At 41.3% G+C, this 16583-nt stretch overlaps 1 protein-coding gene across 1 annotated transcript in view; it reads right to left on the bottom strand.

Moving 5' to 3' along the window:
• LOC139287690 (phosphatase and actin regulator 1-like) overlaps positions 1 to 16583 on the bottom strand; it is a 28762-nt gene continuing 12179 nt past the window's right edge. Inside the window, exons 3-15 of the mRNA XM_070908853.1 lie at positions 13907 to 14093; positions 9201 to 9365; positions 6307 to 6387; positions 5595 to 5693; positions 5308 to 5502; positions 4962 to 5217; positions 4131 to 4327; positions 3406 to 3562; positions 2109 to 2164; positions 1962 to 2023; positions 799 to 939; positions 607 to 693; positions 1 to 108 (exon numbers count right to left, since the gene is read on the bottom strand). Coding sequence (XP_070764954.1) covers positions 1 to 108; positions 607 to 693; positions 799 to 939; positions 1962 to 2023; positions 2109 to 2164; positions 3406 to 3562; positions 4131 to 4327; positions 4962 to 5217; positions 5308 to 5502; positions 5595 to 5693; positions 6307 to 6387; positions 9201 to 9365; positions 13907 to 14093 — 1791 coding nt within the window. The remainder of the gene's footprint in view (positions 109 to 606; positions 694 to 798; positions 940 to 1961; positions 2024 to 2108; positions 2165 to 3405; positions 3563 to 4130; positions 4328 to 4961; positions 5218 to 5307; positions 5503 to 5594; positions 5694 to 6306; positions 6388 to 9200; positions 9366 to 13906; positions 14094 to 16583) is intronic.

Here is a 16583-nt window from a genome sequence, read left to right as displayed (position 1 = left end):
TTAGCAGTACGAGGGCAGCAGGTAGCAGTCTGAGCACTTGAGGCTCAGTGTGGGGGAGTATAAAAGCATGGCTGACGTCTGGCTGAACCACTTTATGGCCGATGAAACCTGCATTGGAAAAATGACATGGCGTCAAAGAGAAAGCGTTATCAGTACGAACATCAGCTCTGGTGGCTCTGCTGCTCTTTCGCCATCAGTTTGTTGACTTTTCTGTAGCTCTTTGTCGAGTGAGAGACGCAGCTGTCAGAAATTCCCTGACTCGGACTTACAGGAGGCTAATTTGAACAGCTTTCACACTCCGCTGCTCCCAATTATGGTCTGAACAATACGACAAGAACACAGCGTAGGTACAGCTGAGGCTGACAAAGTGCAGCTTAAACTGATGAAGGCTGAGCCAAGTCTTACAATGTCATCTGAGATTTATTAAAATGGCCACCGTACTGAAGATAAACCCTTTGGATTTAAAAGCTTCACCTTTACTTTGGTACCACCTTCAAGACAAACTTCACAATTTTGCCCCACTAGTGATAATCTAAGAATAGAAAAATCGTCTCTTAATATTTAATCTATCACACAGTTAGTTGTCTGATATGTCACAAGGTTAACTTTGTCGTACCTGGTAAAATGACGGCTCGACTCGTGCACCTCCATCTCTGTGCTTTTAAACTCATTCAGCTCCTTCCTGATGGCAGCCTGAACGACACACAAAGACACACTTATTCACGCACAGTATATACTGTATACTGCGTTAGTGAGGCTTTTCTTTTTGGATTTGTTGTGTATGTGTGTTAAGTTAACCTTATCAGCAGCTGTTAGCCGAGTCCATGGCTTGTCGGCTCTCCTGTCGTAGTCCTGAGCCTCCGCGACCTCCACGTAGTCACTGAAGCGGATGAGGATCTTCGCCTCCCTCAGCTCCTCTACTGTGGGCCTCTGGCTGAGCTAGAGGATGCAAGGATGGAGGGGCGTCCAATCAGTATTGACTAGCTCAATGCAACATGCACGGTGAGGAAAGACAGCTCACGTTTGAGTGGAAAGATGCTGCTTCATTTCTCTTGCTGGTGTAAAAAAATATGGGAAATGTTTTCTATGTGCAATGTGTATATATAATTATGTTTTAAAATCAATAAAATATTATGGATAAAGAACAATCCTCTTTTCTCTCATTTGTTCTGTGTTGAATAATCAATGAAATACTAGAAAGCACTTAGGTCACATACCTCTGCCATCTTCTACATTTTTTATTTTAATTAATAGAAAACATTTACTTTTTTTTTTTATCTGCCTCTAGACTCAGAACTGCATTGAAATACACATTTATATAATGATTGTTCTTCATGCAAGTACAGTAGTTCAAAACAAAAGGTTGAAAACGTTTCAATGTTAATACATATCAAAGATTATTGGATCTGCACCTCAATCACCTCAAAAGAATAATCCCTTGTCCCCATTTCCCACCAAATTACATTCATAGTACAGTTGTTCTTTGAGATATCCTAAGACACAAAATTGAACCCAAAAACATGACGGCCTTGGCAGAGCTCATATTAAAAACATTTTTTAAATAGATTAAATTAAAAAGGTTAGGCGAGATTATTTACTAAATGAATTTCTGAGTGTAAAAATAAATTTGTATTAACAGAGAGAAGAAATCAATGAAGTGACTATTTCTCTGCAGTGGAATATTGGTTTTAGCTTCATCTATCAATACATACAATCAAATATCATCATTACTGTGCAACAACAGAGACCTGAGGACACTGTGTGTGTGTGTGTGTGAGCAATCATCTCATCACACACACACAATAAGAGGATGATGTAACAGATAATACTATCATCCTTTCGAATGGCTGCGAACAGAAGGGTGGCAGTTCGGTCACCACGGCAACCATGTTCATATTTCCAGCTGGGGTCATGAACTAACCATCTAAACATGTCCACTGATCAAAGACGCTCTGTCTTACCTTTTTGGACAAATGTCTCTTGATCTCCCTCTTCTCCTCCTGCTCCTCCAGGTCGTTTCGAGCTGACAGCGAGGAGAAAGGGAGCGAGATCACACACACTGTCGATTCATATTTTGAAATGATCTTACTGTGTGCACCGTTACTTACGTTTGAGTATGTTCCTCTGTTCCAGTTCCTCCGCTGTCGGCCGCTGACTCAACCGCCTGCAAAGAAAAGTTGCACGTCTATTTCAAAAACCTATTTCAGAGGATTTGTGTGTGTGTGTGTGTGTGTGTGTGTGTGTGTTTACTTCCAGATCATCATCATCACTGCATACTGTGAGATTTTACTCTTGTGGACAGACCAGGCAGACCAGCTGACTGTGCATGTGGTGTCATTTTTAATGGAGGTTGTGTTTTGTGAGGCGGAGCAGTGATTCATACAGCCAGTAGGATGATTGATTGCGAGTGAGAACAAAATGAGGAGAGAAGTGAAACGATACCAAGAGCAGGAGGTTGTGACCACTGACAGAGTCAGGAGAGAAGCCAGAGGACGTTAGCTTCATAGACAGCTAACACAAATTCACAGTACGCGTTTTTCAAGGTAAATGGAACCAATGTGACGTAATCCTACAGATATAGATTTTATTAGTGCTAAAAATATAAATCAAATCCACCAACCATATCTAAATACATGATGAGAGGTCTGTCATTTTCTATACCAGAACGTCTTGCTGTGTATTATTGCACTTTTCAAAGGAAAATATTGTTCGGTTTTTAAATAGTCCATCCACTTAATGTATGATTTAGATATGTGACAGCAAGTGTTGACGTGAGGTTAAACACTTTCTGCTTCAGTCAGTATACAAACATTATGTTACACACTATGTCGACAATTCATTTCCATTTTCCATTCTTCTTTTTTTTTATTTGAATTTGAATAAAATTCACTTCAGGCATCATGATGTAATGTTCGGTTAGTGCTGAGACAATTAGTCCATTTGGTTTTATATAATTGAATATTAAATATCTTTAGACTGTTGGTCAAACAAAACAAGCAATGTGAGGACTTTGGGCTCTGGTAAATAGTTATGGGTATATCGTGATAAGTATGCAATCACAGATGTGGTTTTAAGCAGGTGAATATTAGCCTGATGCTGCAGGTTTCAATAAGATGTATAATACGTGTTTTAATAAAAAAAAAAGGATCCTCATATTACACACTGGACTCCACTTTCTATTTTCCTCATGTCAACTTGTCTTGTAGCTGCTCCTCACCTTTAATCTCTCTCCTTCTCTCAGCTCTGCCTCCTCCCTCCATTATGACTCCTTATCCATCATCTGCTTCTAGCACTTTGCAGGCGACTGGGCCTGCATGTGGACTAGTGTGTGTGTGTGTGTGTACATGTGCATGCCGATGCGTGGTAGTAACTCTGTGCGTGTGTGTTGTTAATCCAGCGACTCACCTGGTCAGTTTGGTGGCTGTTTGTTGTCGAAACTCGAGTCTCTCTTGGTCGGACTGCAGCGGCAGGATGTTTTTCTCTTCCAGCTCCCTCTTCGATGGACGGTTACTCAGCTTGATGGCCAGAGAGTCCTTTCGTAAAACCTTCATGGCCAGTGTGCCTACAGTGATCATACAGGAAGCATGATGTGGTGTATTAAAACACATTGAGAGCTTTGTCGTGCAGGTCCAGGCTGCAGTGAACTCTCCCTTCACGAGCTGACTGGGAGCCTTAGATTTCCTTCTAGTACCAAACATCACTGTGGTTATTTATTAGCGTTGGTCTTATTTATTTCAAATGTATTGTTCTTATTCCAGGTTTCAGCTGCCATCTTGTTAAACTCAAGTATCAATGATTCATTGTAAATAATTGTAATGTGAAAGATGTTACTGGCAGTGACTTTCTCACCAACTCTGCACCTCTATGGCACTTTTTTAGCTTCTTTTAACTCATTATTTTGGTTTCAGTCACATTTACTGTCTAGTTCAGTCACAGTGTCTCCAGCAGCAGCACACGGCTGTTTTCAGCAAACAAGACCAATGCAACCATATGGAAACACGCTAAAACACATGCTCAAACATGCATATGCACACATTATAAATTATAATTAATAACAAGTGGAAAATCATTTGTGGTTACAACATTAACTGGTCAAAGCTTTGAGATAAAAGTCCCAAAAAAACTCCTACTTGTAAACAATGTATCATCCTCATCTTCCTCCTCGTCTTCCTCCTCCTCATCATCGTCTTCCTCTTCCTCTTCCTCCTCCTCCTCTTCCTCGTCCTTGTACATACCAGGCAGGTCCTCGTAGTCCGCCTCGCTGGGGAGGTTCTCTTTGTCGTCGTCACACTCGACCATCACCATGGGAACAGAGTGCATCATGGAGCTGCAGGTCGGCGGGGAAAAGTATACAAACATGGCCATGACTAATCAAACCCTCCGGTTTTCTGAATCATTTGTGTCTGGTCATCTATCATTGGCCTTAAACTCTCAGAACAAACAAAGAACATGAACACTGGGAGTCCGTTCAGTCGGACAGAAAAGCAAACGTAATAAACAGGTGTGTACCCAAAAAGCACATCAGTAAGCTTTACCATGAACACTACCTGCCTCGAGCAGACTGGCTTGTAGCAAATGAACGTGCAGACAGGCAACCAGTCATATTGATGGATGTGGAGGTGTGAGCTAGTGGAGGAGAGGGGGTGTAAAAAAAAAAACCCCACCACGCTTCCTTTAATAAGAGAGCAGGAGTTTTTCATTTGTGATATTTTGTGATATTATGACAGTATTTTTCTCAGCTAGAGTTTCTATGAAGGTGGACAGACAGCAGAACAGCAACCAATGTACGCATGTATGTACGCATTTATGTATGTATGTATGTACGCATGTATGTATGTATGTATGTATGTATGTATGTACGCATGTATGTACGCATGTATGTATGTATGTATGTATGTACGCATGTTTGTATGAATTCTGTATCAGAACTTCCACAGCGACTCGGGCAGTCTGAACCTCACCTCTCAAACCTCTGCATGGTGAGGGCCAGGGTCTTGTTGAGCTCCTCTATGATTCGGCTGGGGGGGTGGAGGGGTAACGTCCCGTACTGCAGGGAGTGCCCGCCCATTGGAGCATGGCTGGGAGGGGCGGAGCATTTCTGGAAGGCGAGGGGAGAGGGCTCCATGCTCCCTGCAGGTACGGAGATCATGAGCTTCTTTGGAGGTAGAGGAGGAGATAACTTCCCCGACATACACGGCAGCTTCACCGGGGCACCGTCTGCACAGAGAGGGAGGATTAGACATGCACACACAGAGTCACATAATATAATATAACACGCAATATAAGCGCGCACAGAGACAGACTTACCTGTAATGTGATTAGGTAGCCTGTTGAAGGGTTTGGGTGGTAGCGCAGGAGGTTGTTTGTGTAGCGTAGGAGGTCTGGAGAACGTTGATTCAGCGCCGTCAGTCGGATACAGAGTGGACTTCTTCGTGGGAGGAGCCTGGCTGGATTTTTGTTCCTGACATGCACCCTCACTAGACATCTGAAACTCTAGAGAGCCTGAGGAGAAGAAACAAAGAAATAAACCAGTCGGACGCTACAATACGAGATGAGTGGTGAGGCAACAACGGTGGCTCTGTTCTGCTGCCTACCTACAGCTGCTCCTTCCATCAGCTCAGTACCTTCAGACTCTGACGGGCCGGAGCCGTTCTCCATCTTCACCTCCTCTCGTACAGCCAGGGAGGAGCCGTCTACACGGACGGAGAATAAATAGTTGATTGACAAGAAAATCAACCGTTCAATCAATCATTAAATCAAATAATAAAGCAAAAATTCCGTCCATTTTACCGACTAAATTATCAATCAGTTAATCAAAACAATAATTTATTCAGAAATGACAATAATCGTCACTTGCAGCTCTAGCTCCAGGTACCAAACATTTTTTAAATCTTACATAAAAGATATGAATTGTTTTCAACTAATCAATAACTAATTTACCCTATGAAATGTAACAAAAATAACAAATGCCTCGAGTTAAGTTGTTGTCTAGAAATTGCTTATTTTAAGTGACGCCTATTGTTTGTATAACCTCATAGTAATAAGAATATTCTTCCAATGACAATATAAACTATAATGGCGAACGTGCTTACTGTGTTCCACTCTTTTACATTTCGCCTTATACGATCGTATCATCACCATCAATACCAGAAATTCCAAAAAATGATATCAGACAAACTTTCACATCTGAGAAGCTGGAACCAGAAAACATTTTGTATTTTCATGTGATAAAAAAAAATCTAAATAAAAACAAATTGATTTAATCAGCACTACGACATTGTATGTATCTGGTCTCTGGAGCCTCACCTTTCTCATAAACCTCCTTCAGCACTCCCTTCTTGATGAGCTCCTCTCTGCTCTGGCGAGTGGACATCTTCCTCTCCAACACTGAGGGAGCAGAGAAGACATGACGTCAAACCAACAGCTGCAACAAGAAAACTGTCAGGCCACTCGTGCACTGGATACTCACAACGTTATTAGAGTCGAGGAATGTGTCAGCCGCAGCAGATGTTTGTTGGGACTTGCATGCCTCCATCATTGTTGATACCCAGTAATAATCATGTGACTGAACCTCCGAGCTACACACAGGATTCACTACCAGCTAGCTGCTCATCAGAGAGAGTGAACCAAACACATCAACACGTGAACGGTTGCCGCAAAGCTTCCAACTGTATGATGAGTTTTATACAAACACCTCATTTAATCGTCTATGTCTCAAAGTATTAAATTACTGAAGCCACACAGCTAAGCTAAGACCATGTTTGAGCTTTTTCTACACTTCACTTCGTCCACTGTGTGTTGTAAGGTGGACATGATAGCAACACACTGCAGATTTGGACATCATGAACATAAGTCACCTACAGTACATGAGTAAAGGTATGTTCAAGATATATTAGTTGTTAATTGATTTGTTTTCATCTCCTGACCAAGCAGCAACCTCCGGGTCTGAAGTGAAGCCAATGCGGAAGTGCCTTAAACCTGCATTCTTTCTAATGGCCAGCAGGGGGCGACTCCACTGACCCTCCTACTCCCTTTACGGTCTCAGTCGCCAGTTTCAAGTCTTCTTCAATACAGCATGATGTTCATTTTGTTCCATTTAGAGTAAAATAGACGATAAAGCACGGTATGCTTTAGGGCGGGGCTACCTTGTGATTGACAAGTCGCTAACAGGCCGACCTGTCAATCAGGATAGCAGCGTTCGGTTGTACTTAAAGACACCCTCGGAGAGAAAAAAAACAAGATGGCGACGGCCAAAATGCCAAACTCGAGGCTTCATAACGGTAGTCCACAAACCAGTGGGTGACGTCACGGTGGCTACGTCCACTTCTTTTATACACTTCATGTTAATATAACAATGTATTAAATATGATGCACATCCTATATGGCTGTCATACTAATACATGTCACATTATTTCTCTTCTGATTTCTCTATGTTCCCTTTAGTTTCCTCACCAGCTCCATCTTGTCACATGTTCAACCGCCATCATTTTAAGTATTGTAATTGTTAATTGCATTATGTGTACACTTAACTGACAGGAATCATTTGACTTTCACGTCATCTCTCCTCTTGGGACATACACTCATTAACACGTCTGCCAGTTTTTACTATGCCTGGAGTACTTTCCATTAATAAGTTGGATGCAGGACACGTGAATATTATCAACAGCTAAACACAGGATGAAGACAACCAGCCAATTACCAAAAATGTCCTGAGGTCAATGCAAAAGGTGAGAAAACAATATGAAGTATTGTGGGAATAAACAGGGAGCATTTTGTACAACAAGCAGGGACAAAATGGCAAATCAGCACATATACAACCATAACTATAGTACAGTCTACATTATAAGAGTAAATAAAATTGAGTAACTGTATACAACCAAAACTCACCTGTGCTCCTTTCTTAGATTTTATGGCCCAGTAAGACAGAACTGAGTGGTGGTCGACAGGAATGCCCACATGATTTAATGCACAGAGACTGAATGATGGCAAGAGTCCAGCAATAACACATGGTGCTCACAACATGTATCTACCTGTGTGCATGCGTGTGTGCTGTAAAATGCATATTGTGTTTTATTTGCATACAGAGAAAGGACAGCTGGGGGAACAGCTTGGCTGTAGGAAGCCTCTCTTGGCCCCTCTGCTGTGTCTCTCACTGAGAACAGGATGTAGAAAGATTCAGCCAGCTGAGAAACAACAACAGCTTCATCCAAATCAAACACTTTCCTCCATCTCACAGCTTACTACTGAGTGCATATTGTAGCTGAGAACCAGACATATGTACTAACATCCACATTTCCTCAGATACTGGGGCTACCGTCGCTCCAGAGGAAGAGTTCATTCATACAGAGGCACAATGACAATCACCATTTAAAGCTAATTTGTTGCTGCAGTTAATATTCATGATCAACTCCCACAGCCATTATGTTTAAACACAGTATAATACATGTAAATTGTGTAAAGTAGCTTCATTTTTCTACAGACACATCCGATTTTATTTGTAACTTTTGTGGAAAGGCACTCGTCAGCGTTTGTTGTCTTTTAATGTGGTTTATAAATAAATTGATTGATGGCCCGTGGGTCATCATAACCCAGAAGTCAAAGGACAAACAAGCCGTTACAGCTGGAGACAGGCGTTACTCTAAACTGATTCTCAGGTGCAGAGAGGTCTGTTTGAATGGCGAGTAGGTTTAAGAAAAAAGGTGGTACAACGGTGTTTTGTATCCTCAACAAAACATCTAAACATCTACTTTTTAAAAAAAATGAAACAAGCGTATAATTGTCAATGGAACAATGGAAATAAGTTGACAAATAATCAACTTTGTGTTATCCTCAACAACCTGTAATATTCATTAATCATGTATATCCAATAACATGTTGAAACCAGGCCGCCCAGTTCGAACCAGTGCTGATGGTCTGGTTGATGAAGCAGCAGCAGTAGCAGCTGACCCGGAGCCTCCTGGTGCTCTACCAGCCTTACATCACCACAATCACACGTAGTGGATGTTTACTGCAGCCCCTTTATCACCCCCCGCTCTGCAGCACCTCTGAGCTGCCATTCATCAATGCTTCTGTTGCCAGGTGCAACAGGGAGACATTTATTTTCTGTTGGAGATGCGAGCGCAGCAGATTACTACAGGGAGGGAGCGGCGGGGAGCTGGGTGATAATGGAAGTGTTGTGTTTACAGTGTTTTGGTTCTTGCCTGCAGAGGTCTGCTTGAACTTTTCACTCTTCTTCTTCCTCCATTTCCAGGGTTTAAACAGCCGTCCCAGGTTGGCGAATTTGCTCCGCCGCCGAATGGGAGGCGTGTGTGTGCCTGGAACCAGCGAATCAGAGCGCATCGCTGCCAACCTCTCCACTTCCTCAGCTGGAAAACAGAACGGGAACAACAAGGTCATTAGCAAGCAGGTGAACAACACAAAAATATGTTTTGGACTTGCTGTTTTCCTTTGCTCATGAAAGCACAATAATAACAACATCAAAATATATGAGTAATAGGTATTTATCTATTTCACATCATTTGCAGAAAAAACAGATACGCAGCTGCAATGATTAGCTGACTCATTGATGAGACGATTAACTGAACCATTTAAGTATTTTTTAAATGCCAAACATTCTCTGGTTGTAGCTTCTCAGACTTGAGGATTTGGTGCTTCTCTCTGTTTTATATAATTGTGAACTGGACATCTTTGTTTTTTGGACAAAACAAGATATCTGAAGACATCGGACTCCGGGAAGGACAATTTACAGAAGTGATTAATCGAGAAAGTAATCGGCAGATAATAATCAATAATCAATCAGTTGGTGCCAAGATGTACAGTCCAAGATGCCCTCCCGCTGTAAGGTGCCCCCCCCCACCATTGACTCCTCATTCGTCACATGAAATCAATCAAGCACATCTATAAATTTCACTTATGACACACCTTTAATGACAATCTATTATTTTAGGTTAGTGATACGATAATACCAATGTTGCTCAAGATGTGTACGACCGAATGACATGTGATAAGGTTGCTTTGTACGGTAACTTCTCAGTCAGGTAGGAAAGTAAATATTCAATTATCAAGTGCATATTTAATGTAATACTGGGCTTCTTAAATCCACAGTTAAGGAAAACAGATGATCACTTGTCTGTGATTCAAGGGACACATTCTCCCAGGGGCCTGAGCATAATCAAGTCAGGTAAAGCTTGTTTGGATCGCTCTTCATCACAATTAGACGAGGGACAGAAGGCTCTTTAAAAAAAGGGAAAAAAGCCTGAGGATGGGCCTGACGGAGAGGAATCAAACATGGATATGAAAATAGAACATAAACAGAATGTAAACAAGAAGTGTTACAGCGAATATCCACAACAAACTTTTTTAAAACAAATATATCACCTTGTTTCAAGTCAAGTCTTTCCCTCCTCCTCTTGTTCCATTCACTGTCTGAGCTGTAGTTCTCGTGGCTCTACAGGGAGTTGTTTGAAAGTAATCATACTGGAGGCTGTTGTATACAGCTTGCACCAGTTTTTCATTTGAAAGTACACCTTTCCCATTACACCCAACATCCTGCTGTATGAGACAGACTCTGGAACGAAGGGGCACGAGGCCTGAGCCAGAGGCCATGAATAAAAACACAGGAAGCCAACATTTTAGCAGGCAGTAGTGGATGTAAACACACACAAGCACCAGCAGACACTGATACACACATCAAAATCAGAGTTGCCCACTTTTATGTGACAGAAAAGTCGCAGGTTCAATCACCTCAGTGTCTATCCTAAACAAACTGTCCACGGAGGGCGACCCTGCAGCCGGACCCATGTAAAATAAAATGGATACTGCAGCATCTAAAGACAAAACACTTAATCCTGTCTGGAAATATTAAGACTTTATAGGAGTCAGTCACTTTTGCTGCTGCACCACCATGAAATACTGAATGTTGAAAATGTGTCATTCAAATTTAGTTGCAACTGCGAATACGGCAACCAATTACAAAAAAACAGTATGCAATATACAGAAAGAGCTGGAACTGGCCTTTGAAGAAATGAGAAACATGCCATCCATCCATCCAAACTCCACACAGAGAAGTCCCAACACATTTTTATTAAACCAAAGAAAAACATTATTCATAAAGGCCACATGGCAGCACGACTGGCTCCAGATCTTCACCAAAAATGAATCACTTATTCCTAGACCAACAAGTTACAATGAAATCTGTAGTTTTTGAGGCATTGTGCTGACTAACAGAACAATAAGTAAACAACAACAACCAGACAAATGGGACTTAAACAGGATGTCTGTGGCGTTGTTTGCATTATTCTTTGATCAGAAAGTTCCTGACTTAAAACTAAATTTTGCCAATTTTACATTATTCTTATTCGGCAGAATGAACCATTTGTCAAGGAAATGATGACAGCAAATAAAAGCTGAATAGTTTGTCGACGGAGAGGAAGGAAAAACAAATAAATCTGAAGCAGTAAGCAGCTGCAGACAGGAGGAGATGTCAGCCTTGACGTGGCCTTGTTACTAAAGGGATGTCAGTTCAAATCTGTACCAGCTCAGCAGCTACCAGGCCCTTCAACAACAACATCCAACCCCCCCCCACCCCACCCAAACCCTCCCCTCCTCAGCAGATCTGCTCAGTGGTCAACAGTTGGGAGTCTGTGGTTGTTCTGTGTAGCACCCTGGTGTGAATATCAGACACCTTCCCTGGACAAATAAAGGACTAGAAAAATCTAGAATCTCATCGATAAAAATAGTCTATAGATATTTACTAATATATATATATATATATATTAGTAAATATTAGTCTTCATTTGGCCGAACTGTGTGTGTTCATCTCTATTCCTTTAATTAATTGATTACATCACAGTTTTGAGGGCTCATGTCTTCCCTCTTGACTCATCGTTGTTCCCGTAAACAGAATATAGGTGTCCGGTCCCTGCTGGTGCTGTCTGACCCCCCCCCCCCATCAGTGACTCAGAGGGCTCAGAGTCACACTGCAGGGCGACATTCTTTCAGTCAGACCCCGGGTCTGTTTACGTACACTGACTCACTCAACAACAACAACTCAGAGCAGAGACGATGCTGCCGGAGCTGAAACCGCTCAGTCCACCAGCTGACTGACGCAGGTCTTGGTCCCCTCGAGTTATTTTTATGGTCTTATTATTATTATTATCATTGGCAATGAGCTGTAATTAATCAATACTGAGAAAAATCTCTGCAGACACATGTTTTGGGTTGCCCAGGCAACAGATATTAAGCATCAATCTTCTGCATGTCTGTATTGATCTGTGGTGGGACAACAACACTGCAGTTTGACAGAGTTTCCAGTTGAATCAATAAATACATTATGATTACAGCTCATCAGTCGACGAACAAATTATCTAGTCTTGAGTATGACGATACTAGTGCCACAACAATTAGTCAATTCATTGTTCAGATAATTAAGCATGAATGCCATATTTTGGTTGCTCGTTTCAGGTTCTCAAATGTGGAGATTTGCTTCTTTTCCATTGTTTCTTTTTATATCAGCGTTATTTAGAAAATCTTTGGGTTTTGGACAGTTGGTCAGACACAACAAGACATCTCAAGAAGCCACCTACAGTACAGCTCTGGGAACTATTTCCACAGTATTCTGATATTCTATAGACTAAATACAATAAATGAAAAATAAAAATAACCACTGGCTGCAGCCACAATGAAGGTCTTCGTCGATTAAGACATTTAAATCCACTGGTTGTATGTTTTAATTAGTTATTACTGATGTGGCTCAGAAATATACTTGGGTCTTGACTAAACATTTAAGCAATCTTCTGCTGTTTATTGATCTGCAGACGGGCAATAATACTGGAGAGAGATTTTCAAATTAAATAAACGTATTGATTCATTGGACAAATTCTATGGCTGGCTGGTCAGAGCAGCCAGAGATGCTGTGAAAGCGATGACACAAGTCCATGAATTGATAAGTCACTTGACAGAAAACTAATCAGCAGCAATGTTGATAATCTATTAATAGTTTAAGTCATTTTTCAAGCAAAAATACCCCAACTTCTCTGTTTTATAATCTCTGTAAACTGAATATCTTCTGGACTGTTGGTCAGACACAACAAGACATTTGACAATTTTGTGACATTTTATAGACTAAACGAATAATGGATCGATTTAAGGAAAGAGAGTGATTAATGGACAATTCAACTAATTATTAGTGAAGGCCCCAATTAAGGTCTTAAATCTTTAAATCATCTGGTTGTTTTTTAGTGTATTTTAAGGGGAACAAACTGTGACTAATCATTACTGAAAAAGACATCCAGACCTCTGGTCTTTACTAAACACAGCAGTTTAAATGATCTGCTGCATGACTGCATCCATCTGAGGTCTCATAGGCTGTTAATACTGGAAACAAATAAGTTTAGTCCAATAATTAGCATTTTTATGACTTTTATGACCATTTCAGCCAAATACGATGGTTTTTGTTGGGGGCAGCAGCCCTGCAAGCTGTGAGGGTGGTGATCTGTTCTGATACTGTTTCAGAAGTGGACCAAAGAACCAAAATGCCCGCAGGGAAACAAACCAAACCGCGCACACACACACACACACACACACACACACACACACACGCACACACACACAAATAACAAGAATCTGAAATCATGCTGCACAGTAACTCCACAGTTTAGATCAAGGACGACCTGGTGCAACAGGCTTCTGAAAGACCACCAAGTTATTTAAAGGTCACATTAAAGAACATGTAGTTAATTCAAGTGCCGTTAAGGGCTGATCTGAGTGCTGCTCCCGGTGCTGTAGGCAGACAGGGAGCGGTCACCGACAGATGACAATATTCATGTAAAGCCACGAGAGTAAACCCGCCCCCTCCTCTCCCTCCCTCCCTGTCCCTGCAGTAGTGACCGGCACCGTGTCCTCTCACCGTCCGGCGGCTCGGCTCCCCGGCAGTTGCTGCAGATGTGTTTGATCTCCTTGCCGATCTGGCAGTGGATCATGAACGGCATGTTGTTGTTGTTGTTGGCGGCGGGATGATGCTGGTGCGGTTTGCAGGAGCTGTTGCGGGACTTCATCCTGTTCAAGCAGAAAGCTCTTCTCCTCTTCCTCGGTTTCTGCTCCTCGTACCGCACCGCTACAGATGGGGAGTCGGTGGCAGATCCGGACCCGGACCATGAACACATCACGTCGCCTCTACGGCCCGCCATGTTTGAGGTGGACTGCAGGTCTGGACCCTCTCGCCCTCTGCTCCGGTGGACTGGGGATTTCAACTGGTTTGCAGCTCTGTCCACTACTGACGAGTCAGCCGTAATGAAAGACACTTCCGGTACCATTTACAAAATAAAAGCATTTTCACCGAGCTATACTTTCTAGAAGTGCAAACTAGCTGTAACCTACAACAGTCCCTACTCCCTACAGTACATTCAAGCAGAAATGTACATATTTTGCTAATGCATGGCAACCCAATACACATTGAAACAACAATAGTTTCTATTCTAAGAAGTCATAGCCCAATATGATAGAATAAAATGTTGTCCGCCGAGGTGGAAAATTGTTCTTCTGGCAAACATGAAATACTCTCTCTTTAAGAGGAAATATACTGTATATCTGTGGGTTTAAATGTATGTCGTTGCTTTATTTTATGACTAAAACACTGGCCGTGGCTGGACCTACCATCTGCATACCAATGAGCCTTTACATGTGCAGAGAGAAGAAAATAAAAAATAATTTGAAAGGTCGCATTACTCACTGGTGTGAATACAAACACAAATTCAGCAGCACAGACCGGCTACTACTACAATCTTTTAATTATTGAATTACATAAATAAGATACAGAAGATCAGTGAGGTCAGTGTTTGGTTCCCTACGTCAGTTTTGTGGACAGTAATGTGTTGTAGGGTGAAAGGTGAAATTATTGGGTTAAATACAACAACAAACAGCAGGAAGTGTCCACTGAGCAGGGCTGCGAAGCAAACACCTGCTGTTATAAGACATGATGAAACAGGTACTCATGGTGGACTTCGAGCCATACCTGTGCTAATTACATTTCAATTCTGCACTTCTATGAGCATTGCTATTAAGTCATTTGGTGTGACAACTCAATTTAGCATTTATGGTTACTCCAAGTCAGTGCTGCTTATTCTACACCCAAAACGACAAATTCAAAGGTTCTGATCTCCACTTTTAAAACAGAGTCTGATAATAAAATGTCCTATTGTGAAATGAAACACGCACTATTTAAATTATTAAACCTCATTTGCGAGGACATTTATATTAGCAAACGTGGATAATCCTATCTTGACAAAGTCCACACAGTCTACTCTGGATCTTTGTCACTCTGTGTACAAATTACCACGTTTCTTCGTCTATTTTACTTTATTCTGAAGGCCTTGGTCACTTCCGGTTCTTGTCTCGCTGCACCGGGACGCAGTTTAGCGCCGCCACAGATTCAGCCAATCCGGGCTCGCTGTAGCGCGTAAACGTCGCGGTGGGAGCCAATGAGGTTGAAGCGCCGGGAGATTCAGACTCCAGGAGGATTTTTAAATTACCGTCAGGACGATTCACAACACTAACGGTGACACGAGTCTTTGTAGCTAACGTTTAGCCGACACATTGATTTTACACACAGAAATAAACACACAGAGTTTGTAAGGACACGTTTCTATTCACCTTTTATTTGAACATTTTAATTTTGAATTAGATTGCATTTATTTACACTCATCAATCGTCCGTAAATCTGAAAACTTCCTATTTAATTCTCTTTAATTTTTGTCCTTACTATGTAAAGCACACTTAATGAGTTGTGCTATAACAATTATGATCATTATTAATATTAGCAAAACATACTACACCGACATCGCACTCTATTCTGATTTCTTGTTATTTTATTATTTATTTTATAAACTAGCTCGGCCCCTTATTATATACAACTTATCCACACAAAAAAAGGTGAGAAAGTGCTTCATGTAAATTAGTATTATTGTTAAAGAGTAAAATATTAAAATGATGACACAAATGAGATTTAAAAAATGGACAGATGAAGAAAACTTAAAAGACATGAAGAGACTCATATGGGGTTAAATGCTCAGTAATATAACCCGTCTCAGGCCCTTATGAGTCTGGAAAGTAATCAATTGGATCTTGGAATCAATCCCGAACTCTCTACTGGAAACAAATGCAGAGAAGCTGAGACAGGAGCAAAGATACGTACCCACCTCCAAGCTGTTAGCAGTCTAACGCCTGTGTTTTTTACTCACTACAGTCTGTCAATGAAAAGATGACGCTCAGTCTTTGACTACGGAAAGACACGAGTGAAAAACCATCATTTCTTCTTTTAGTCATCTATACTGAGGAACAACAGCGCTTAGATCCCCATGAGATTAAACATTTTTGTACTACATCTCATGTTCTCTGCTAAATCTAAAATGCTATTAAAAATAAAAGTAAATAAAAGTAACAGCAAGTCAAATTTGTCTTTAAAAAAAACAAGCTTGTGAGAGAGATGCTTATGATCTGTGGAGGCCAAGAAAGGGTCACAGGTTGTAGTTACAGATCTCTGCCAGCAGGTGGAGCTCACTTACAAGTAATAAGGATGAAATTCATTC

The sequence above is a fragment of the Enoplosus armatus genome, chromosome 7 (genome assembly GCF_043641665.1).
Source record: "Enoplosus armatus isolate fEnoArm2 chromosome 7, fEnoArm2.hap1, whole genome shotgun sequence".
Lineage (NCBI taxonomy): Eukaryota > Metazoa > Chordata > Actinopteri > Centrarchiformes > Enoplosidae > Enoplosus > Enoplosus armatus.
This window is presented reverse-complemented; position numbering and strand designations above follow the sequence as displayed.